The sequence below is a fragment of the Chenopodium quinoa genome, unplaced genomic scaffold, assembly GCF_001683475.1.
Source record: "Chenopodium quinoa cultivar QQ74 unplaced genomic scaffold, ASM168347v1, whole genome shotgun sequence".
Classification (NCBI taxonomy): domain Eukaryota; kingdom Viridiplantae; phylum Streptophyta; class Magnoliopsida; order Caryophyllales; family Amaranthaceae; genus Chenopodium; species Chenopodium quinoa.
In genome coordinates, this window is record NW_018745684.1 from 5,969,881 (window position 1) to 5,995,652 (window position 25,772).

The window sequence follows — 25,772 nt, forward strand, 5'->3', positions numbered from 1 at the left end:
TCCGCAATTGACAGCCCTTTTTTTTTTTTTTTTGAAGAATGCTTAGCTTAGCTTATCTTGATTCATTTCTTGTTTTTTTTTTTAATAAACCTATGATTTGGACTATTCCTTTTTGGTGTGGATTTTTGCCATTTTTCATTGTTGAAACTTCTAAATTGGTCTTGTGTTGCAATTTAGGTTCAATGTGTAATACCCTAGAAATTCTTTTTCTTTAAAATATCTGTTTTGCCTATTTTAAAATACGAAAGAGGAAAATCTAAAACATTACCTAGGGTTTGTAATTTGGGGCTTTTTAATTCAAAACCAAATCTGAAAATTTATATACATCATACTTAAAACCAAACATCATAAAAATCATCACACGACCCAAAATAAATAATTAAATCAAGGCTAGATTAGGATTAAAAACAAAAGAATTTTTTTTTTGTTCGAATACCAACAGCCACTACACCACAGCAAGGCTGCTGCTGCGCACCCGCTGGTGGTGCCGCTGCTGTCGCCGGCGTTCTCTGGTGGCTGCGGCAGTGGCCGGCGGCGTGTGGTGTGAAGAAAATAAGGGGAAGGGGGAAAATAAGAGAAAGAGATAGAGAGTTACCTTTGGGTATTCTCCACCTTAGGCAAGGTTCAATTTGCCCATATGATGGGTATTTATACCCCCTCTCAAAACCCTCCTACTTAAATTCCCCTTTCTACTCTTAATGATCTCTTCTCCTATTCAAACTAGCTAGTATTTTGACTTTCCTTAAATACCATTGACTTTAAAAATTACTTTTTTTATAAAATTATATGCCCCAATGTTTCCAAATCATCAAATAAAATATTTTCAAGATTGTTAAATAATTAAAAATAAACTTTTAATTAAAATAATTCTTTTTAAATTAATGAAACACCATAAATAATTCATTTCGAATTATTTAAATACTTTAAGAAATACTTATTTAAGTTAAAATACGTATAAACATACGGGGTATTACACAATGGGTTTGTTTTTAGTTTATTTTTCAGTCTTTTCTTTGCTTTTGTGAGGCTTTTTATTGCCAGCCCATGTCAAGTTTGCACCAAACAATCAGTTTGGTATGCATGGCTACTAGAATTACCCCCATTCTATAATAATTACTTCTTTTGTTTCATTTGAGATTTATAAATTGACAAAAAATAAATTTATGTAATATGATATTTAATATCTATACTTATATGTTAAAAAGCATTTCTAAAATATAATATGTGTTACGTGTCACCTTTCACATCATGTATTAGATTTGATAACTTAAAAATGCTTATACAAAGAATTAAACTCAAGACCAACAAGTTTCAAGTTACAAGTCTTACCATCTTAGCCATTTATTTTTTGTGATTTTCTATCCAACAAAATTATAATTAATTTAGATAAGGTAATTAACTATTATACTATTTGTCTCCATTATGTAATGATCATGAGACTATTTAACAACTTAAATATTAAAGTTTCAAAAAAAATTTATTATTTTTCGATTTGATGAAAAATAATTTAATAATTTTATTTATCTATTAAATAGTCAATAGCTATTGAATGATTTTAAATCACAACATATCATATATTGAATATGGTTCTCAATACAAATCTTTTTTCAAGTTAAGAAATTTCAAGAAGATTATCAAGACACTAAGAAAAAATAATCGAACATGTTTAGCAAACTAAACAAGTATAAACTAGCAATCCGGGTCATCGCCCGAGCCATACACTAGTTTGCATATAAAAAGTTGTGGCATAGTTGTTGGAGGATCAAACCTTGGCTCCCCAACCTTTTGGGCCAAGATCCAATACTAAAACACGAGAAGTAAACCTAACTAAGACCTGGCAAAGTCGCAAGTCGCAACCAATTTATACTACACAGTTTGTGTTCTGGATCTTCTATTGCAACATATAACACCTATGTTGTATGCTTATAATACCTTTGTGATAAAGAACATACGCAAATCATGATGATCATGGCGTTGTAATTCAAAATGTACAAAATTAGAGAAAGCGTCAAAATGGATAACCAAAAAAATATGGAAGAACACAAGAATACAATAACCACCACTAATTAACCCATCATATGTAAGAAAGCCAAAAAAAACTATCTTTTTTTGTTTCCTTTTTGTTTAGTTAATTGATTAATCAAAGAACTCTTGATCATCTTCAGCAAGTACCATCCTACTTAAAGGACTAGGCCCAAGTTTTCTCCTCCTTAAAGAAGCTCTTCTTCTAATAATCTCCATCTCATTTCTTCTCCTAACTTGCATCATTGCTTCCTCTTCAACCACAAACCTTCTCATTAAAACATCGTCGGTCAATGATTTCCCTCTAAAGACTCTCCTTCCCTCGATGCTATGCCTTGCACTAGGAATCCTCCATTCTTGTGCATTATTCGTTGAAGGTGGTGGAGTAAAGGGCTTTGATCGCGGGTAAGTGTAGCTTCTCCTAGGAGGAACATCGGTGTTGAAGACCTCGTTGTAGGAGGAAATAGGAGCACATAGGCATACTCTTGTGAAAGAAGTGGCAACTTTAAGAGAAGTAGATTTTATAAGCTTTTGTTTGCTAGGGTTTGTTGTTGGTTGGATTTCTGTGGTTTTAATGGTTTTCCATAGTGCTGAATTTGCAGTTGCTGGTGATTTTACAATTACTTTCCATAAGGTTGTCATCTCTAAGGCTTTTCGATACCAAGGCTTCCTAAAAGTAAAAATGAAAATAAAGTGAATTCGGGAGTAATCATATTGGTAACACCACATATCAATGTTATCCTCAATCTCAAAAACTTCCTTAAATAATACAAAGGACGACAAGAGCAATATCCCATAGATCATAGATGGGATCATCATTAATCAAACCAACATAGACATGTACAAATATGTACTCAGTGATTGTAATTAAAAATAATACTAGTAATAACGGTATAGAATAGATTAGCAAAATTTACTGATAAGATTGAGTAAATCATAATGATATATTTGGAGCGACAAAAAGTTGATAAAATTTAGGCATGACATACACCAAATGTGGTACTTGCTCACATTCGTTCCAATTTAATCAGATGCCTTCAGGCTTATGTTTACATGTCTAAGTATGATTTTGAGGTAAATTTTACAAATGTTGGCTGCCATTTCTTGTTTGAACACAATTTCAATTCTTCAGCTTTATGCAAATTGCTAAACTTCTATAATGTCAAAGAGCTTATCTTTGTCAACAAAAAATTCACATAAACAATATATACTTCACCCACCATTACAAGGATAACGATATATGTAATCCTCAGGATTGCACGCCGCATATAAGCATTTATAACATTTCCTAAAATTTTTTGTTTCTTATATACAATCATAGAAGACCATATATATCAATTACTTTATCATAATAATTAGCAAGATACAGAGTATATAAGACACTTTATGTCAATCAAACATTAGACAAATAGCATTACTCTAAGTTAAGGCCAAACTTTAAAATGTCCAAGCTTCATGTGACACCACACCTTGGTAGCTTGGCTGGAAATTGATGTAAAGTTAGATTGTTACACATGAAATTCCATTTTATTGTTTATCGTTGACAAAATCTATTGCTCAAATACTTCATAAAACACCTGTACTGTATATAGTTTCACATCCCAAAGTTGACAAAAATTAAAAAATTATTTAACAAATTTTTTATAATTAATTTAGCCACAAAACACAGGCATTGACGCATGAACCATTGTTCTTAATTACTTCATCTAATTTTAGGTGGCATTCCTTCCATTAATTTATACGAATATATGATATGCTATAGTTAAAGTTAATATATGAATCATACACTAAATATTAGTAATAGAGAATATACGACAAAAAAACAAAAAACAAAAAAATATCCCATTTATCTAGCCTTATTTTTCACGTCTTATCATTTGATTCATTTTGGTGTTCAAAAAAAATGTATCAATACCAAGTAGGACCAAGGAGCAACGGACAAATTAAAAAAAAAAAAAATGCTTTATGACTTAGCAAAGGCTTTTAATATGTTTACAAGCTGTTAATTACTGTTCTACAACCATTTAATTTTTTTAGGATCAATCATCGTAAAACACTAAGGATGTAACATAATTTTACAGAATATTAGACAAGTAGCCAAAGTTTTTATCATTTGATAATGATAAAATAACTTAATTTCATTATTTGAAAATTAATTGTAGACAGCATAAAAAATGATAAAATAACACTTGTCTAGAGGTAGTTTTGGTTAGGGATTAGTGATGAAAGTAAAATAAAAGCTCTGAAATAACTAAACTTATAAGTGACGCAATCTGTGGAAGCTTAAGACAGGTATTTCTCATGTTCTCATGTTCTCATGTTCAGTTCTATGATGACCCTTATGACATATTGACAGAGTTAATAAGATAAACATGATGGTTGTGACTTGTGAGTGTATTTTAAGCCAATAAAACAAACTTTGAAATAATAGTCACATATATACGTCATTTTGAGATGCCTAAAATAAAAATAATCCCAATTATGATTAAATTTTCAAATATACAATATTAATTATGAAATATTGTGATATTGAAGCGAGAATGCGACAATTAATTTTAAATCATGAAAGATATTATTCTAATATGCTTGCAATGATAATGACTTGAGTAAACATCTATTGAGTAAAAAAGGGTTCAAATGAAAATTAATGTTTGGAGAAACTTGCAAGCACCAAAATGCCAAACATAAATGTGATTGAATTCTACAAATTACTCCTTTTGTCCTGAATGTGAAATTAATAGTGAAATTTGAACTAGTGGTTGGTATGATGACGAACCACAACAAGCCAATGAATTCTAGCTACAAATTACTCCTTACATACTCAACTGTCACGTTAATAGTGTAATTTGAACTTGTGATGAAACCACCCACAACAAACAAGTAAATTCTATAAATTACTCCTTGTATCTCTAATTGTTACATTAATAACGTAATTTGAACTAGTGGTGTGACATCCCTCGACAAACCTCCAGATGGAGGTAGTAATGATATAAACCCAATCAATCAACAAAGAATCATGAAAAGAATCAAGAATGAAACATAATAAAACAAAATGCATGGAAATTGAAATAAGAATACAAACCTTGTTCTTGAGGTCTTGGGATCTTGCATGAACAAAGCACCCAGAAGAAGAAAGAAGCAGAATTTGATGACAGAGCAAGTTCATTTGTTAGAAACACAGAAAAAGACACACAAAACACACTAAACTGTTCAAGAAAGAAAGAGAGAAAATAAAACACTTTAACTTCAAATATTTATGTGAAGATGGGTTGGCAACTTGGAAATTTCACTCTTCCTTTATTTATTTACTTTCTTTCCTTTTTTTTAATCTTTTCTTTTTATTAAAATTTAAATTAAATTAATTACTTTTATAAAATAAAAAAATGACAGGCTTCAATTTTATTCAGAGTGATTCAAATTGGCCCAAAAGGACGAAAAAGTAAAGCTCTTACCCACCTTTATCTTCTTTTTTTTTTTTTTTTTTTTTTTGCTTACTTTAAAATAATAAAAAAGAAAAAAAATTAAAAATGTATTAGCAATAATACAATGTTGAGGGCGTGGAAAGTGTACACACCCTAGCTTAGTAATCATGTTTAGCCTCTCTTTGTCTATTTATGATTATGGGCATGTATTTTTGCTTCTTGTGATGGGACCATTTTTTTTTCTTATTCTTTGGTTCTCATGTGATTATGATCATATGGTATCAATGATAATTAATTCACCAAATCTTTCCTTAAACACATTCTTGTAGATAATTAGTTCATGTATATGGGTACTATCAACTAAGATCGATGACAAAATATGATATATTGATATGGCTACCATGATCGTGATACCATTGAACTATGTGAAAATGAGTATACGAATGATTTATGTATTTTTTTAACCTATTTTATTCATTAACGATATATATGTCTACATACAAGTATAACTTAGTAAATTTAGGTATACTTACTCGAGGATATTTTTGTACCTTAAATTAACTGAAAAAATGAAGCGAACAAATTAATAACATCCATTAAAGATTTTATCAACTATATTTCGAGATCTGACTTGAAATATCAATAATATACACTAACAAGGATGTAGGAATCGGTAATGAAATACATATATATATCAATTTTTTTTTTTTTTTAAAAAAAAAAAAAACAAGTTAAATTATCAACCATTTTTAATGTTTACAAACTAATACAAGTAGTATCCAAAACTTTATAATTTTATTGAGATATATTATATGTAAAGTAATCTACAAGAAGAGCACAACAATGATTGAACATAAACACACGCACAAAGGAGGGCACACAATTCATACTAAGAGATTTATACAGTTATAAAAATAATAAATAAGTAAATTTCAAGAAATTAAAAAATAAGGATGCAATGGAAGGTAACATAATGATTAATTTTGTTGGGTGGTTTATTATTATTTCCACGAGTTTCATTTAAATTAAAAAATAAAAAATAAAAAAAAGGCTGCTGTGCATACAAAAGGCACTATCATTAACGATATGCTAGATTATTGATCAAGGAGATCCGATCCATACAGTAGTTGAGTAGTACTAGCATGCATTAAGTATTACAAATTATGTAAATGTAAACCAAATTTCATGAATTTGAGATCTATCTTATGAGCTTTTATTTATTTTTATTGGTTATACACCTCAAGCTTAAATTAAGCGTTGGCCATGGCATAATATATCATGATTGTCTTGATTGAGAGAGATTTACATTTGCATGTTACATATATAGATCACAGCGACATGAATTGATAAATGTGTGGGGAATGAAATTTAATGAGTGATACCATATAGTGGGTAGTTTTGTCTTTTTGTTAAGTTTTGTATTTTCAGCGCGTTTTGTGTACAATTGGCCACTGGCGCTTGTAAGAGAACAAAGTAACTTCTATAACACTGGCCGAGTAACTCCTGTAACACTGACGAGTTGAAATAACCCTTGTAACACTAACCGAGTAACCCCCTATAACACTAATTAATAAAAGTTGGTGAAACCTATATTTCTTTACATGAATTTAGTTCAACACAAATTCTTATTTGCAACTAACCACATTATATGGTCACTTCACATATAAGGTACGTAATTGAATAATTGAGGTTATGGTAATGAGCAAATGAGATTACCTTGATGGATCAATAGGAAAATTGGGATATTATATTCTCATATATAAATGGAATTATTCTTTAGTTAATCAAAACAAAAGAATAGTGGTTCCTCACATTAGCAAATGGGGTTATATTTTTCAATTTTTCTTGATATTACTTATATGATGAATTGTTTTACGGACAAAATGGGTTACTCACTCAGGCCTCGTTCACTTCACCTTATTTTTGCTTAACTGAAATTATTATTACTGAACTGAAATCATTTTTGCTGAACTTAAATTATTTTTACTGCACTGAAATTATTTTTACTGATTTTCTATTATATTTCTTCTTTAAAGTTACTAAATTTTACTGAACTGAACTTAATTTTGCTGAACTGAAATTATTTTTACTGAACTAAGCTTATTTTTACTGAACTGAAATTATTTTTACTTAATATTATTTTTTTAAGGTAAAGTGAACAGGATCTTACTCAGCTCTATGAATAAATAAAGTTACTCTTATTACTCCCTTTGTTTTTAAATACTTACTTCATTTCTACTTTTTGCACTATTTATTTGTCCTACTTTGACTAATGTTTTATTCATATATAAGAAAAAATTTAGTCTTGTGGGTGCTTGTTGGAATTGTCTCAATGAGTAGATTATTAATTTTCAATTGTTAGAATTTATACTTATTGATAATTAAAAATATTATTGATCAAAGATTAGCATCGGTATACATGCTCAAGAGAAATGGAGCAAGTATTTTAAAACGAAAGGAGTAACAAATATCATACTACCTCCACTTTTTTGTTGACACGTTTTAACTTTAGCATGCATTATTCACACTCTACTCTTAGACCATGTTCTGTGATTTATACATAATGAAAAATATACTTATGTGGGGTCTTGTTAGATTTGTCACAATATATATTTAAAAAATATTTTGCTTATCGATAGAACTTGTGCATTAGCATACGAGACTAAAGAAACATGTCAACTAAATAAATTTGGATGAAATCTATATTAAGGATTTTAATATCTATTCAATATATCTTTATACGCCTATTAAGTTGGCCACCATAAATTCTTAAATTATTTCCTTAGGAAAAAAAAAAAGGTAAGTTGGCTAGCTAAAACAAGGGGAGATCAAAAATAGGTCGGACTGAAGAGAATCAAGCCGGACTCTAAATGGAGAAACTAAAATTTTCAGTCTTCGGTTGTATCCGGTCCAAAATCCATGCAAAAATTGATCACATTTACGGTTTAATTTTAGGAAAAATTTATGGGGTTCATCCCACCTTTGGGCCATTCGTTTTTAATAATCCCATCTTTGGATTATTTTTTAATAATCTGACCTTTACCCCCAATTCTTTTTTAATGGTCCCAACCGGTCATGTAGCCTGTTATAACAGGTTACATGAGACGTGGCGGCCTGTGATTGGTCAAAATTTTTTTTTAAAAAAAAGTTAAATTTATTTAAAGAAAAAATTAAAAAAAAAAAATTAATTACAAACCAGCCTAAGCCACCACCCTTCCCAGCCAAAAACCACCATCTCCCTCTCCTATCCCACCGAAAACCACCGAACAACCACCACAGCCCCACCCCCTTCATATGAAACCACCGCAACCCCACTCCCCCTTCACCTGAAACCACCCCTTCCACTCCCAAATCCGACCACCCCACCCTCTTTCCCTCTCAAATCCGACCACCCCACCTTCTTCCCTTCTGAAATCCGACCACCCACCCCCTTCCCCTCCCAAATCAGACAACCCCACCCCCTTCCCCTCTGAAATCCGACCACCCCACTCCTTTTCCCTTTGAAATCCGAGCAGTCCACCCCCCTCCTTGCCGTCGTCGTCCACCGCAACCCTAAACCTTTGAAAAAAATCCGGTTTCGGGGTTAGGGTGATTTCCCGTTTCCGTTTGAGGTGGTTTCGGGGTATGGGAAGGGGGCTGCAGTTTCGAAGGATGGGAAGGGGCTGTGATTTACCGGCATGGGGGAGTGAGGGGGGTAGGGGTTCGTGATGGTTGCGTTCGGGTGGGGGGGTTTAGGGTGGTGGTTATAGTGGGGATGGGGCTGGGTTGCAAATGGGGGTTTGGGGTGGTGATAATGGCTGGGACTTGTGGAGGAGGTGGCTGGGACTTGTGGAGGAGGTGGCTGGGTTGTCGTTTTTTTGTTTTTTTTTTTTAATTTAAAATTTTAGACAAATTGTATAGTGACACGTGTATTTTAAACCAAAAAAAAAATATTTACCTCTTCAACCGGTTACTGGTCACCCAGGACCATTAAAAAAGAATTAGGGGTAAAGGTCGGATTATTAAAAAATAAACCAAAAGTGGGATTATTAAAAACGAACGGTTCAAAGGTGGGATTATTCCCATGAATTTTTCCTTAATTTTATGAAAAAAGAGCATGTATAATTCCCTATGCAAGAAATATTTTTATATACTACATATGGAGTAAATAAGTTATTTTATGTCCCCTAAAAAAAAAGTTATGTTATGCAATACGTTCAAATTAGGCATTAAAAAATCATTTACTTCTTACTTAGCCCGAATTTTGGACCATTTATATCAGTTTGGTCTAATTTTGTTCTGGCCCGGTCTTAAACTAGTGAATAACCCTAGTTAAAATGACATTAAATAACAATTATTTCAACACTTAAAATTTGTTAATTATATTGAATAAACTCAAATTATTAAAAAATTTAATTAATCTATAAAATCAACCATAAAACCAAACATTTAGATCATTCAAATTATTCGTATCTTTAACAGTAGTTTTTTAGGAGAAAAATCTAATTATTACAACAATTATTGAACCATAAATCTCATGAGGAAAAGGTATAGTTTATATATGTAACTAGTTTTATACCCCGGGCAACGCCTATTTTATTTTAAGATAATTTTTTTATCTATATGACTATATGCATGCTATAATTTAAAACGTATCATTGGTACACACAATGTTATGTAAAAGGTGCATATATATAACTTATGTGCGACTATTTTATTTCCCTAAAAAATCTTCAAACTTTGGCGGATCTTGATTTAATTTAATATTATTCGCAACGTCCTTAAAAAATTTATGAAGTACAATATAACAATTGGTTGTGAACTTTATATTATTAGTTGATTTAAATAATCTTAAATCATTTTAAATTACCTTTTAAAACAAATTTCATAATATAAAAGTAGACTTATAAGGTATTTATTGAAGGTTATAATTTATTTTGTACATAAGAAATGTTGGTAGTTTTTGTTCTTTTTTTTTTAAAAAAATAATCTAAAATTAAAAAATACATATTAAATTAAACTAAAAATAAATCATGATTATTAGTACCATTGCAACGTATGTTGCTTCCCCCAACTAACAAATTAAACCTTGTTGTGCTAAAAAATACCCAACATTCAAATTATAAATCCTCTTGAATCCTCTACTAGCCAAGCACTCCAATATCCTTCACCATATTGTCAATTTGTCAATCATCTTTAACTTAATAACCTACATTTTTCTTATTTAGATTTTATTTTGTTTGATATTTTGTTTAGTTGACTTAACACTATACATATCAATTCATCACATTAATGCTTATTTGACGTGTGCGACATGGTGAGAAGTTATGACTTTATTTAAATTGAATTTTATAATTTAATTTATACACTCCAAATTATTTTTATTGAACTTAAATTAAATATTTAATTATTATTTTTATTAATACACTCATAACTATTTTGAAAATATGTATAGTGATATTTAATTCATAATAATATAAATATTTAATTCATAACATAAAAATAATATTTAATTCATAACATAAAAATATCAAAAATTTTAATATTTTTATGTGATGAACTCATAATAATAAAAATATGTATAGTGATATTTTCAATAATTTATATATTTATATTATTTTTTTATTTATACACTCCAAATAATTTATACACTCCAAATAATAAAAATAATTTAAGTTCAATAAAAACTCCATACAACATTTTTTATCTTAAAAAAACTATCCAAAATTCAGTTACTTTGTATCATATGTATCACAATAATATCTATTTGTCGCCTACTTGACGCGACACTTGGCGAAAAACTGGAATGCTAAGTGTCGATGTCTCATGGCCTGGCTATGAGACCGACTTTATATATTAATGATATGATATGATGGTCAAAATCTTTAAAAGAAACACAATAACATTACTCTAACTTCAACTTGACATGATAACATAAAACTAAAAAATTACATGAAATAATGTTTTCACTTAAATAAATTTTGTTTAAATGTTTATAATTTATTTAATAAATTAAGATTATAAATTGTATTGAATTACATATTTTTTTTTCACCTAGGTTGTAATCAAGCTGAGAAACAACTCATTAGAGTAAATAGGTATATTTTCGTCTTATTCATATAATATATAGGGTAGTATTGTAATTAAACTCATTTATCCCTTTCTTCCCCTTCTTCCTCTTTCATTACAGTCATCCCACCTCAAACGCAACAACACACCACCACCATCTATGGTGGTTAAAAATTCTGCTGCGAAGAAGATGCTTCCCCTAAAGGATTGATATGACATATGACCCTACTTGACACTCTTTGTTACTAGGATTTTATTTTGTTTCGCTGCGAAACGACTTTTAGGGTTTGACATTAATGTTGAGGAAGGAAGAAAAAGAGGAGGCAACGTGGCCGGGAGGAAGCTAAGAATTGAAGAAGATCAGAGGACGAATGGATCGACAGGATCGATCGAAAGACGGAGAGATGGTGCTAGTTGTGATGGTTTTCGGGTGGTCGAGGTGACTGTGATGATGGTGGTGGCTTAATGGTGGAAGAAGGATTTGGTTTATTTTTATAAAAAATAAAACTAAAAAAAAAAATTTAAATAAAACATACACCCAAATCCACGTCATCACTATTTTTGTTAATCAGCTTGATGAACCGTTGGCTCGTACTTATGCATTATTTCTCAATTTTCCTATCATAACATAAAATTGAGTCATGATTCAATTTATGTTATCTTAGCTTTACCAAAAGGTTGCCATAAATTTAAACACATTGAAACTTTCTTATATAACTCACAAATTTATGTTAGTTTTTCTCCCAATAATACAACCTTTCAATTGTAACCTAGGTTTTTGTTTGTTTATACACTCCTTTATCTTCATCAAATTAATAAATTGTATAGCAAAATCACTCCAAATTAATAAGTTTTTATAAGGTTAATCTACGATGTACATGATGTGTGCCATATTTTCATGACACCAAAAATTTATGCACGTGACCCACACACGAAATGACAATTAAGGAAAACAAGTATATTCAAAAAAAGTAAAATCAAGTAGTAATCTTATTTGTGGACACAATATAACTTATTTTTTCTTTCAAAAATATAATTATAACCAATTTTTGCATTGAATTGAAGCTTTGAAAATGATATATCGGCTAGCTAGCTACTTTTCTTCCATAGGGTAGATAGCAAAGTTTGTTATATGTCTGACTTCTAAAGTTCATATCAGTAATTTATAGAGTGGCTTAAAGGCCAACAAAAAATGTAAAACCAATTTAAAACAACTAGATATTTTCTTGAACCATTAATTACGATCAAATAACACAGGTGTCTCCACCACTCACCTCTAAATTAGCCAAAGTGTCTGATTATTATCATTTCATCATGATATCCCTTCTCTTTTTTATCTCCTTCCTCCTCCAATTAAGATCCTAAAAAAAATTGTTGTTCTAGGGGCTACTGCCAACTTTTCTGTCCATGGTACGCCCCTAATTTATTTTTTTATTACTCTACTAGTTATTTAATAAACCTCCATTTTCTTTCTATTAGCTTAGAGAGTTTTTCCATCTAATTTTTAACCATAGATCAGATTTAGGCCTTGTTTAGTTCATCTTATTTTAACTTATTTCAGAAAAAATAAGTTCAGATCAGATCAGATCAGAAAAAATAAGTTCAGATTAGATCATTGTTTTATGTGTAGTTTTTAATCGCTAAGTATCTTTAAATTCGTAATGAAAAAAATTGTGAAAATTACATATTAATAAAATACACATTATTACGAATCTAACAAGATTCCAATTGATATATTTTTTTCTTGTAGATTATCGTAAAGTTTGGTCAAATCAGACAATCAGATCAGATCAGACCAGACCAGATCAGATCAGATAAGTTCAGATCAGACCAGATTAGATCAGATATTAGACCTAGTCAGACTAGTTCAGATCAGCAAAAATAAGGTGAACCAAACAAGCACTTATACCTCTCTTTTTGAGAGTTGAGGCTATGAAAAATGATGATGGGGCGAGTATATTGTTACATACTTACTCTGTGGAACTTTCAAATGTCAAATGTTTAGGGATTAATTTGGGAAAATATGTAAACAAATATTAATGAAGGAAAAATAAAACTTGTACATATTTATGAGGACAAACATGTAAATGCACATTTTAAATGGTATAATTGGCACTACACTATTTATAAGAGTAATCTTGTACTTTTTATAAGGCATGGATAGGAATATTATTGGCAGAGTTATGTTGGGGCATGGTGGGTTAAAGTTATAATTTTGTGATTAAAAAAATGATGTTTAAGAAACATATAGTTTAATTATAAATTGGATTGTTTAATGTAATTTAAATTGTAATTATATATTCGTTTGACAAAATCAAATTGTTTCATCTATTCGGTTGTTGTATGTGTTATCGTAGGTTCTTTATTATTCTTTTCATCGCGTACCGTGTGTTATTGGACGTTTCCCTTATTTTTATTTTTTTTATTTTTTTTTTCCATAAAAGATGGTTCATAAAAAAAAAAAAAAAATCCAAGTTTATAGCTAACAATTTGCATAATATTATTATTATTTTTTTTTACGGAAAACGGTCAAAACAATATTATTACTTAAAGCGAAGTGTCCAAATCACCCATTACAATAAGATTTATATCATTAGGAAAACTCTAAGATCAGCAAAAGAAGAGCTTAATTTGGCTAGAGCATGGGCCACACCGTTACCACTTCGCTTGACAAAGGAGAAAGAACACGAGATGCATAATATCAAATTGAAGAGATTGATTCTTATATATACACCTAGATGCAAATTACACCCAATTTAATCTAATCTAATCTAATATTATATTATATCACTATCATATAAAGCCGGTCTCGCAGGGAGGCCACGAGGACAACGACACTTGACATTCCTGTTTTTCGCCAAGTGTCGTGCCATGTAACCGATAAATAGAAATTATTGTGACACATATGATACTTAGTAAATGAATTTTGGATAATTTTTCTTAAGATAAAAATATTGTATAGAGATTTATTATCAATATACTTCTAATATTTCATGTATACAAAATTAATCACAACTTTTAATAAATATTTTATAACTCGATTCTATTTCCATCATAATTCTACCAAAATAAGTAAACAAGTTATGCCTCCCTTTCTCTCTTCTCTCCCCTCCCTCTTCTAGGATTTTAATTTTTTTTGGCCGTTTAGGCCGGAAATAGTCTAATTTCTTCGGACCCTTTTTCTTTGATTTAATTCACTTATTTGTTATTTGTTTTGTATTGTTTTGCTTTGTTTTGTTCTCTCCGTTTGTGAGAGTCTGTCCCAATTTTTTGGGTTTTTTCCAATTTTCTGGGATTTTGATTCTCATCTATGGATGAGAATTTTATTTTTAGGATTTTGATAATAATTGAGAAGGTGATTTGATTTGGATTCATATGGGTTTAGGGTTCGTCATCAACTCTACGATCAAAACATCAACGCGGATTGCGAAGGTCTCTACTTGAAAAGATGCAAAGAAATCGAAAATCACTGCTCGCGTTAAGTTTGAAGCGGTGGAGTGTGAGCTATGCCCGATATGCAAAATAGTTATGATTTTGATTGTAAAATTTATGTTATTTTCTCTAGATCTGTGGTTTACAAATCTTTATTATTATTGTAGATGTTGTATGGCTATTTATTAATGATAATATACTTCTTCTTGTCAAAAAAAAAAAAAATATTTCCATCATAAAATCCATTTTAAAAAGTTCTTTAAAATAAAATTCATTTATAATATATTTAATTTATTTTAAAAAATAAATTACACTATTTGAAAAAATAATTTAAATTCATTACAAATAATTTCAAGTCAATAATAACATAGATATCTATTCGCAAACAAAACTACAAAAAGTACACTATTATTTAATTATATAAGTGATATAACATCATATGTCTAAATATCCTACATTATCAAAATGGGTTTATTTGACCATATTTAGCATTCAAGTAAAATGGTTTATACTGAAATTTTATCAACAATCTGGAAATTGCCCGGGCACAAACCTAGTATATATATATATATATATATATATATATATATATAAAAGGGAGTTTTTTTCCCGAGTTTTTAGAGAGCCACGTAGGATTTAATTTTTTTACGCGCCATGTGGATTATAGATTTTAGTTGTAGCCAATTAGATAATAGATTATTAATTTCTTTTAGAATTAAATAATTCAAATGCCACGTAAACAAAATTGGCGAATGAGATTTTTAAGTTTAAATTAATTAAATATATAATATTATCTTTTGATATTAGGAATTTTATCTAAATATATAACAAATTTTAGCGCATAAATACAAAAATAAATTATTTTAAAAAATTCAAATTTAATTTTCTTAGCGCGCCATGTGGATTATAGATTTTAGTTGTAGCCAATTAAATAAGAGATCATTAATTTCTTTTAGAATTAAATAATTTAAATGTCACGTAAGCAAAATTGGCGAATGAGATTTTTAAGTTTAAACTAATTAAATATTTAATATTATCTTTTGATATTAGGAATTTTATCTAAATATATAACAAATTTTAGCACATAAATACAAAAAAAAAAAAATTACTTTAAAAAATTTAAACAAATCATGCATCACACAGATTTCATTTACTATATCATATCACTAATATATAAAGCCGGTCTCGCAGCCAGGCCACGAGACATCGACACTAGGCATTTCAGTTTTTCGCCAAGTGTCGAGTCACGTAACCAACAAATAGGTATTATTGTGACACATAGAATGATAAATGAGCGAATTTTGAATAGATTTTTAAAGAGAAAAATGTTGTATAATGTTTTATTATTGATATACTTCTAATATTTCATATACACAAAATTAATTATAACTTTTAATAAATATCTTATAACTCAGTACTATTTCCATCATAAAATTCATCTTAAAAAGTTCTTTAAAATGAGATCCATTTATAATATATTTTAATAAAAACAGAAAATCAATAAAAATAACTTTTAATAAGAAAAAATAATTTTAGTTTGGTAAAAATACTTTCAATTCATTAGAAATAATTTAAGTGCAATGTAAAAATATCAAGTTAATAATAACATTATATCGATTTACAAATAAAACTAAAAAAGTACACTATTATATAAATGTAAGTGATATGATATCGTATGTCTAAATATTTAACAATATCAAAAGGGGTTATATGATCGTAATTAACATTCAAGTTAAAAAGTTTAGGACAAATCGGGCATCGCTCGGGCACAAAACTAGTATATATAAAGGGGAGTTTTTTCCCGAGTTTTTAGAGAGCCACGTGGGATGGATTAAATTTCTTAACGCACCATGTAGGATTATACAAAAAAAAAAAAAAAAAAGAAAAGAAAAGAGATCTATAATTTCTTTTAGAATAAAATAATTCAAATGCCTCATAAGCAAAATTGGCGAGTAAGATTTTAAAGTTTAAATTAATTAAATATAAAATATTATATTTTGAGCTAGATTAGGAATTTAATCTAAATCTAATATATATATATATATATAAAATAGGCATTTTTCAAGAGCATTCGGCGGGCCACATAAGCTAAGGTATATTTTCGACCAATTAAAAATTAAATTTCTATTTTATTTTGGAATTAAAAAATTCGTTTGCCACCTAAACAAAAGTGACGAATGAGATTTAAGAGTTTTGCCACGTAAATAAAAACAACGAATATTGATTTATTAGGACTTAATATATTTAAAAAACTAAAAATTATCTTTTAAAATAATCATCTTTAATTTAGATATAGGATTTATATACCTACTATTATAAGATAAATTTTTGATAGTATTTATAATAAGAAATAAAAATTATTCCTTAATTATAATTAAATTAAAATTTGTGATATTTACCATTATAAATTGACTCATCATATGACACCAACAAAATTTCGTATCAATACAAACCAAACCAAGCAAATTTTGTGTCATTAATTTTGTGTCAGTTTTATTAGGTCATCAATGGCTGGGTAATTCTTAGCCTAATTTTTAAAACCCATGTTTAAATTTATATTTATGATTATTAATTAAATTGTGTTTATTTGGGATACTTAATGATTATATGTTTATGTTTTGTTTACTGAATTTTGTTTTTACATGCAGATCTAATTTAATCAGAGAATTATATTCGAGCAAAAATCTTTGGAATATCAAAGTACGATTTTCTCACCTGATGATCCTATTGGATGAGGAGGTATTATATCTTTATAAATCGTTTACATTTATTAAATCTTTTAATGAACCTTTTAGTTTTTATCAATTAATTTATGATTAAACCAATTTTTTTTTGTGATTTAGGTGGCTTAATTAAGTCATAAAATTAACTTAATTTTTTATTTTTAATTACAGAGTAATTACGTTCATGCCTCAATTAAAGTCAACTTTGTTCTACAATTTTATTCAAAATTGATTGAAGGAAAAGTTTACTTCATTAGATACTTTTCAGTCGTTACAAATAAGAAGCAATATTGTCAGCGACAACAAAATAATGATTCAATTTTCCAAAATACTATTGTTTGGCCGATTGGGGATGATATAAAAATTCCAATGCATAGATTTAATTTTGTATAATTACAATTTTTAGATTAATTTCACAACAATTATTCACTTTCTAGTAAATAATTTAATTTATTTTATAAGACTATAAAGATTAATTTTATATAACTTTTTTTTTTGCTAACATGTTTAATTTATCCACTTTTATCAGATGGAAGAGATATGGCTGTGAACAAAGTTGGTGATCCTTTGAAAAAAAATTTAATACAAATTTTCTTACATCGAAATATTACATCTAATAACTATTAATTTTAATGTTCTTATCAAAATATTTATTAGGGGAATAAATTACATAAAATTAATAAAAAATTATCCTTAAAAAACAATAGCAAAGTAATTAAAAATATTATGAGTTTGATCTAATTACAAATTTTTTTTTATGAGATTTTATGTATAAAAAATAGTGGGATATTAGGATTTAAATTATTAAAAAAAATAAAAATTATCTTATGAAATTAATGGTTTTATTTAAATACCCGATTAATAAGATGTTTTTTTCATAAAAAAAAAAATTAAACTTATAACGCAATAAAAAAAACTTTACCTTCTTTAAACATTTTATGTCTAAAAAATTGAAAAGACAGATAATTTGTTAGAGATCAAGAGATCATAAGAAATATACAAAATGATATATAGATTTGAGAGTTTAATTTCAAGGGTAAAAAGCAACAAATAATGATTTAGGATTTAAATTATTTTAAAAATAAAAATTATTACCTTTTCACATTATAGATTTTATCCTAATATGTAATCAATGAAATATCATATTTACAATTTTTTTTTCTTTTTTTGAAAGATATCATATTATTGTCATATAACTAACAACAACGAATAAAATACAAAACGACAATAAATTAAGTCGCATTATAAATTACATTAAAAAAATTATACTTTTGTAATTGGCAATATTATTTTAATTAAATTATTATTTTTTTTGTTTTTTTTGTCTGAAATTATTAAATTGTAAAATAAATCAAATAATTATAAAAAATATAAAAAAAATAAAAAAATAAAAAAACTTAGAGTATATAGGAAAATATCTTTTTTTGAGATATATGTATGAAAAATCGTGCATCGCACGGGGTTTGATCTAGTATATAATGAATGAGAGGAAATACACAATTTATTTTAAAATAAAAATATTAATTAATAATACGTATAGCAAATAAAATAATAAATATTATCACATAAATACAAAAAAATATTTGTTTTAAAAAATAATAAACAAACCGTGCATCGCACAGGCTTCATCTAGTATCAAATAAAGAGATACGAAATAGCTTTTTTTATACAACCGACTGGATTCAAAGTACACCCATTAATATTTCCTTTGCTCAATTTTGATAAAATTTTAATTAAAAAGGAATGAAGGTGGTAACATTTATTACTTTTAGAGAATGACTCTTTGTGAAGTATTGATTTCTATTTTTATAAATAATGTATTATTATTAATTGATACTCAAAATGTCATTGATGGGCGCCTGGACGGTGCATGGTGAATTGGTGACCTAATGTCTATAAAATCCTAGATCCGTCACTATATAGGAATATTATTACTTGCAATCAATGTAACAATTAGTGAATTAGCTTTCACTCCAGTTGGTGCACGAGCACCTACTTAGCACAACATGTATCCACCATTTGGCATATGAGGATGATATCAATGGCAGCAATCCATGATTGGCGTGGTCATGCTTTCTTAATCATAACTGTTAGGCTATGAATTAAAACTTAGGTGTTTGCTGGTAGTTGTGATGTTAATTTTCTGGTGTTTTTATCTTTATTTCCAAACGGTAGTAAGAGCAGCTACTTATATAGTTGCTGGATTTTCTCCTTAGGGAGCAGGATGTATTTCAACATTTTCTAGTTTATGAGTATTTCCCTTTCTGCTAAAAAAAAATAAAAAATATCCACCATTTGGCTAGTTAATTAGTGTAGAATTCTCATACAGGACAAGATAGTAGATTATTAACAAAATGGAACCGAATTAGGAGGTTCAAAAACTTCAAATGGAAAACAAACTAATTTAACTAGTAATTAAATGAAAAGATCACAATTTTCATGTATTATTTTGAAATTATTGTTGACAAGTTGGAGAGGTTGTTATATATATTCGAGTGTACCATACACCCATGAGTATTTGTTCTCATTTTGTTGATTGTTTTTCATTTTATCATCAAATGAAGAGTAATAACAAACCTTAGGTTAGTTGGATGTACGGTACACCCGGGTGTATATAACAAATTCTAAGTGTTTCCACTTGTGAAAAAGGTCTCTATATGTTCTGTAAAAGATAAGTCAAGATCAATGTCTAAATTTCATGCAATGTTAATTTGCATGAGTAGCACTATAGCAGAAATCATGCAAAAAGCTATAGTATTGAATAAGAAATTATGTTAATTATCAGAACATGTTCATCCAATTTAATCATTTTGCCTCCTAAAAATTGTTATCTTCAATCAAAAACTATGAAGATTAACCTATCACCCAAATAATTTAACATAATTTTGGTACTTTTTTGTTGGTCAAAAGGCAAAAACAAGTGTTTGCATTAATTGATCCTTTTGCTTTTTCCTTACTAAAATTTTAATAGACCCTAGAAATCATCACCCACTTGGGAAAGAAGCTGGTAACCTTCCAATCAAACTTCAGCAAAAGATGGAGAAATAAAGAAAGTAGTGAACACTTTAACGACTTATCTGTTAGAGCTTGGGAGTGGTTTTAGGAAACAGTTCCAAACATGGAACTGTTAATTTTTGTTATACAGGTTTTATTATATTACACGGAGATGATACACATATAACTATTGTATGTGGGCCAAACATACAATACCAATTAAATATTGTCAACTCACCATTAGCTAAAAAAATGGGAGGGAAAATTGGATGGGAATTTTTTTTGGTATTTGGCGCTATAATAAGAAGTAAGCGGGATATTCTATGGGGGAATTTCTTTCGCGCCATACTATCATGTTACTAAATAAATATTTTACGTTACTAAACAAATATTATTACATTATCAATAAATAAAAATTTGTTAGTATAGATAATAAAGTCCTAATCAGTATCATTAATGAAGAGAGATGTTTATTAGGTAAATTGAACAATATGTCATTAATTTGATGATATTTCATAGACTACAAATCAAAAAATAAATATTCAAACATACCAAAAAGCACAAATTTATAGTTTTATAACATACAAATTAAAGTTCATATGGAACTTAATTGCTAATAACTTGATTGAATTTACATATTCAAGATAATTTCGACTATTTTGTTAATAATTGTGCAGATGTATCACCACATCATTTACTACTCCCTCCGTCCCCGAAACTTCGACCCTTTTGGGTTGATTTCGCGGGTATTAAGAAGTTAAATTGGAAGTGTAAGAGTGTATGAGGAAACTAAGAAAAGTACATTGAAAAGGGAAATTTACATTGGAATTGCAAAAAAATAGAGAGAGAAAGTAATAAAAGTATATAGAAAAAGCAAAATTTGCATGGGGAAGCTAATTTTGCACAAATATTATTGCAAATTAAAGGGTATTAAAATGCAAATGGGATGAACATTTTGAGACTAAAATTAGGCCATAAGGGTCGAAGTTTCGGAGACAGAGGGAGTATATCATTTCATTTAATTCACAAGCGATGGAATTTCAACATATTAATCTTTTAAACAAATGCTTTAATACTTCTCTCACCATACATGAAGCTATTTCAAACAATAACACGAAATCAAAGTCACTATAAGTACTAACGATCTTATTGAGTTAGAATAAAGTGTTACATGGTTTATTTTAGAAATTTGAGGGTTTAACTCAAATAATTGAGAGTTTAAATCTAATCACTATGGGTTACGCACAATCAAATCACTATGTGCTTTTGACAACTTTCTTGAATCATAAAATGTTTTCAAAAAAGTATCATTTTTGCAAACGATAAAAACTTTCGGTTAATGTAGTTTTATTTTTTGTTACTCCCTCCGTCCCTTTATTCAAAGCCTACTTCTAATATTTATTATTACTCACATAATAAAGAGAAATAAACTTCTAATTTAGGGACGGAGGGAGTACTAATTTATGTGGACAATTATAAAATTCATACTAAGGGCAGTGGGAAAAAATATTGACATTAAAGGTTTAGGTTTAGGTTCAAACCCAATACCGAATTGGCAAAGTAACAATTTTATCAGTAGTCTAATAAGTAATCAAGAGTGCGGAATATTCACCATGTTATCATTTTGCGAAAACTATTACTTATATATTGTTCATTGCATCGTTGGTTATTGATCTTCTACTTACATATTAAACAGTTTTTGTTACCAATTATTTACTAACAAATTACAATATTGACTTCTTCCACTTTCGACGTTCTATTGCCTGGAATTATATTTCAGCCATTTTTGAAGTTTTTATGTTTCTTGATTCTTCTATATTATTAAGATAATTAATAATGTCATCATTAATTGATGATCTTATATCCCATGAATCTCGAATACTAATAATTAAGATGTTATCTTTCAACACTTTGAAAAAAAAAAAATCTGCATTCAATTTGAAGTATAATGGAGACGATACAAATTGAGGGGGAAAAAAAATTCAAATTAACCTTCAACGTATAATTGTCCATGTTCATTAGCTGGTTTATTAATTTTTTTGGTTTATAAAATTCATTGAATCATATGAATGAAGATTATTTTTTCTTACCTTTGCAAAAAAATTTTTAAAAAAAAAAAAATGAATGAAGATTATGAAACCCAGTATTTTGAAAAAAAAGAATAAGAAATCCAAACATTTGAAAAATTGAAGATCAATTAATTTGTAGAATATGAAGCCCATACATAATTGAAGTCGACATCAAGAAGGTGATGAGTTCTTGCAGGAAAAAAAAGGTTTCAATAGAGAAAGCTGAACATCAACGCAAAAGTTGAACAACCCAAATTAAATGAAAAAATTAACAGCAAAATATTTTTTTTTTTTTTTTTTTGGTAAAAAATTTTGGTACATTAAACATATAGGATATGACATGTTTATTTGAAATTCAAATTTTAATGTTTAAGAAATTCATTTGAATTCAAATGAATTATGAATATAAGTGGAAAATAAGGCCCAATTTATTGCCCAATTTATGAGTGTCATGTCAAGTTGTATGTGGGGCTCACATACAACAGTTGTATACTTGTATGTGTAGCCTTTTATATATTATACGCAATCCTAAGTATCATCGATAGATACATTTTCGAGAATATCAAGCAATGTTTGATCTAGTGGAAAGGTTAGCATTTTACATTTGGTTGTGAGATCAAATTACATTAGAGGGTCACTTTGAGGTGAGAATACCAATACCTTCCCACCCTCCCCAATCCTCACCAACCCTAATAACACTTCTAATGGGCCTTGCCCGCTAATTTTGATCGAATTGATTTGTAAGAGGTAAGGACTCCTTACCTACCCAAAAAAAATATTTTTAGAGCATTATCAATTTCGAAAATTACGACAAACTCACACACCAATTAGGATTATTATTACACTGTTATCGATATGAATATGTAATGCTCAAGACAATATAACAATTTTATGTTACATAGAATTAAAAAAAAAAAACAAAAAAAAAAAAGTACTAGCTAGCAAAATTTATATGAAGATATCAGTAACAATCTATAGTCACACCTAAGCAGCTTTAAAAATGCATGTCTTTATGTCAGAAATGCATGAGGATAAGCTAATTGAATCTGAGGGTGAGTGTCTGAATTGAGAGCAGCTGCATAATTTCATACGTCAGACATGCATATCAAGTTGTGGTTGTAAGTTTGTAACCTAAAGAGGTAAAAGAGATATGCCCTAATTGTACCTTTGGTAATTTGGATGTGCTCTAAATGTTATGCATGAATAGTTAAATACATATATGTAATGAGAATAACAGCTGTTGAATTGACTACCTTAATATTTTGATGATTGACTTACATAAAACAAACTCTGACTAATGATGTTTATGAGTCTTGGTTGAACAGAAAGATTCAGGTACAAAAGTACATGTTCCGGAGTAGGAACAAAAGAGTTTGGAAGACTTGACGAAAAATGCAAGCTTTCAAGATATCCTCGTAAACTCCATATACTTAGTATATTCTTGTACGTACTTAAGAAGCCTAAGTGTTGAAAGGAATTAATAGAGAAACTCGAAGTTCCTGAAGGAACCTGGAGTTCCCGAAGGAACTTGACGGATGACTTAGAAAAGTTTTTAAACGACAATTTTAAAACAGTTTTCAAAATCCTTAATTTAAGGAATAGATAAAATCAGTTGGAAAAGATTGAGATAAAATCAGTTTGAGAAGATTTATTTTATAAATAAATAAAACCTAAATAATTCTTTAATTTAAAAGATAAGTTTATTTCAAATTAATTAATTATCTAATTATTTTTTAAATAAATATTCATCTTTTTTAATAAATATTCTTTTAAACTGTTTTTGACTTGGTAAAATTCTGTTTGCTTAAATCAAGGATGCACGTTGAACTTGGGAGACAAGTTAGTGAAATCATGATCCTTAACTTCCTCAACTTACATCCTAACTTCCCAGTTAAGGTGAACGTGGGATTGAGGGGGAAGTGGGAACATGATTGAGGCTTGGATAATCTCCTTATAAAAAGAGTTTAACGTTGATGTTTGAAGGTGTGGAAAAACAATTTAAGTATTCTGAGCATAAGAGTTTCTAAGTGTTTAAAGAGAAGTTCCTTCCATCCATAAATCTCTTAAGTGCAATAGGGAAATCCTTGTAATTACTTTGTAATTGGGATTGGGGTTTGTGAGAGTTGTAAGTGTGTGGCTTGAGGGAGTTCATCACATTGTACAAGTGATTCAGAGTCGAATCACAGAGAGTGTGAAACTGCGATTGAGGGATCGTAGTAGGGATACTTGAGTTCCTCACGGAACTTGAGTCTAGACAGAATATTAGCGAGTGTATATCATCTTTACATAGTGAAAGTATTCATTGCCTATCTCGAGTGTCTTTTCTCTCTTAGTAGAAAGTTTAATTCCGCAAAATTTTATAAAGTCTACAATTCATCTCCCCTCTTGTAGTAGACGTTGTTCTAACAACAGCTAAGTACTTTCTCCAAGTATAAACATAGAAGGGTAACTTAAAGAGAAAAAACAATGTTTACAGGTTTTCATAGGTAAACGAATAACAGGTAAAGATAGTTGTGGGTTGTGTTGGATCATGCCTCGTACCAAGCTTGCGTATATTGTATTTACCCTTGGCTCATGATCATGTCAGAAACTTAAAGAAAGGTAGCCAAGGAATATCCCAATACCACTTACCATTATGTCATGTTGCCAAATTTTACTTATTTTAATTTACTTTATCAATGTGTTGTATTGTTTCCAAATATTTCACAAATTTGAACTAGGGCTCAATGCCTCAACATGCACAATGAGCCAATGACATTGTCAAGTCATGTCTAACTTAGATAGAGTGCCATATTTTTTAAAGTATGACCATAACCTACCTCAACCAATGCCATTTTTACAATATCCCAACATTTCTACGCAAAAATTTAGCATTTTGAGATCTCTCTGTAAATATTTAATATTATACTCTGAATAAAATAATTACTCCATATTACATAATACTTTCTCTGTTTCTTTTTACTTGCAACACACTTTTTAGGCACGCAGTTTTAGGATATAATTAGTGCATGTAAACAAGCGTTTTATCAAAAAAAATCTAACATGAGGATTAGAGTAGAGTT

General features: G+C 28.8%; 1 protein-coding gene across 1 annotated transcript; it reads right to left on the bottom strand.

Moving 5' to 3' along the window:
• Positions 1 to 1,685: 1,685 nt before the first annotated feature.
• On the bottom strand, positions 1,686 to 5,455 carry LOC110717932. Its single transcript, XM_021896731.1, has 2 exons — positions 5,105 to 5,455; positions 1,686 to 2,692 (listed from the first exon to the last, which is right to left on the bottom strand). Exons 1-2 carry the CDS (start codon positions 5,131 to 5,133, stop codon positions 2,137 to 2,139), a joined length of 585 nt encoding a protein of 194 aa, XP_021752423.1. The 5' UTR covers positions 5,134 to 5,455; the 3' UTR covers positions 1,686 to 2,136.
• Between the last annotated feature and the right edge of the window lie 20,317 nt (positions 5,456 to 25,772).

What these genes read in the sequence shown, in the direction of transcription:
- LOC110717932 (XM_021896731.1), bottom strand. Translation starts at nt 5,133, where the DNA reads ATGCAAGATCCCAAGACCTCAAGAACAAG. An exon ending in CCCAAGACCTCAAGAACAAG is followed by an intron (nt 2,693 to 5,104) that starts GTTTGTATTCTT and finishes TTTTACTTTTAG; the next exon opens with GAAGCCTTGGTATCGAAAAG.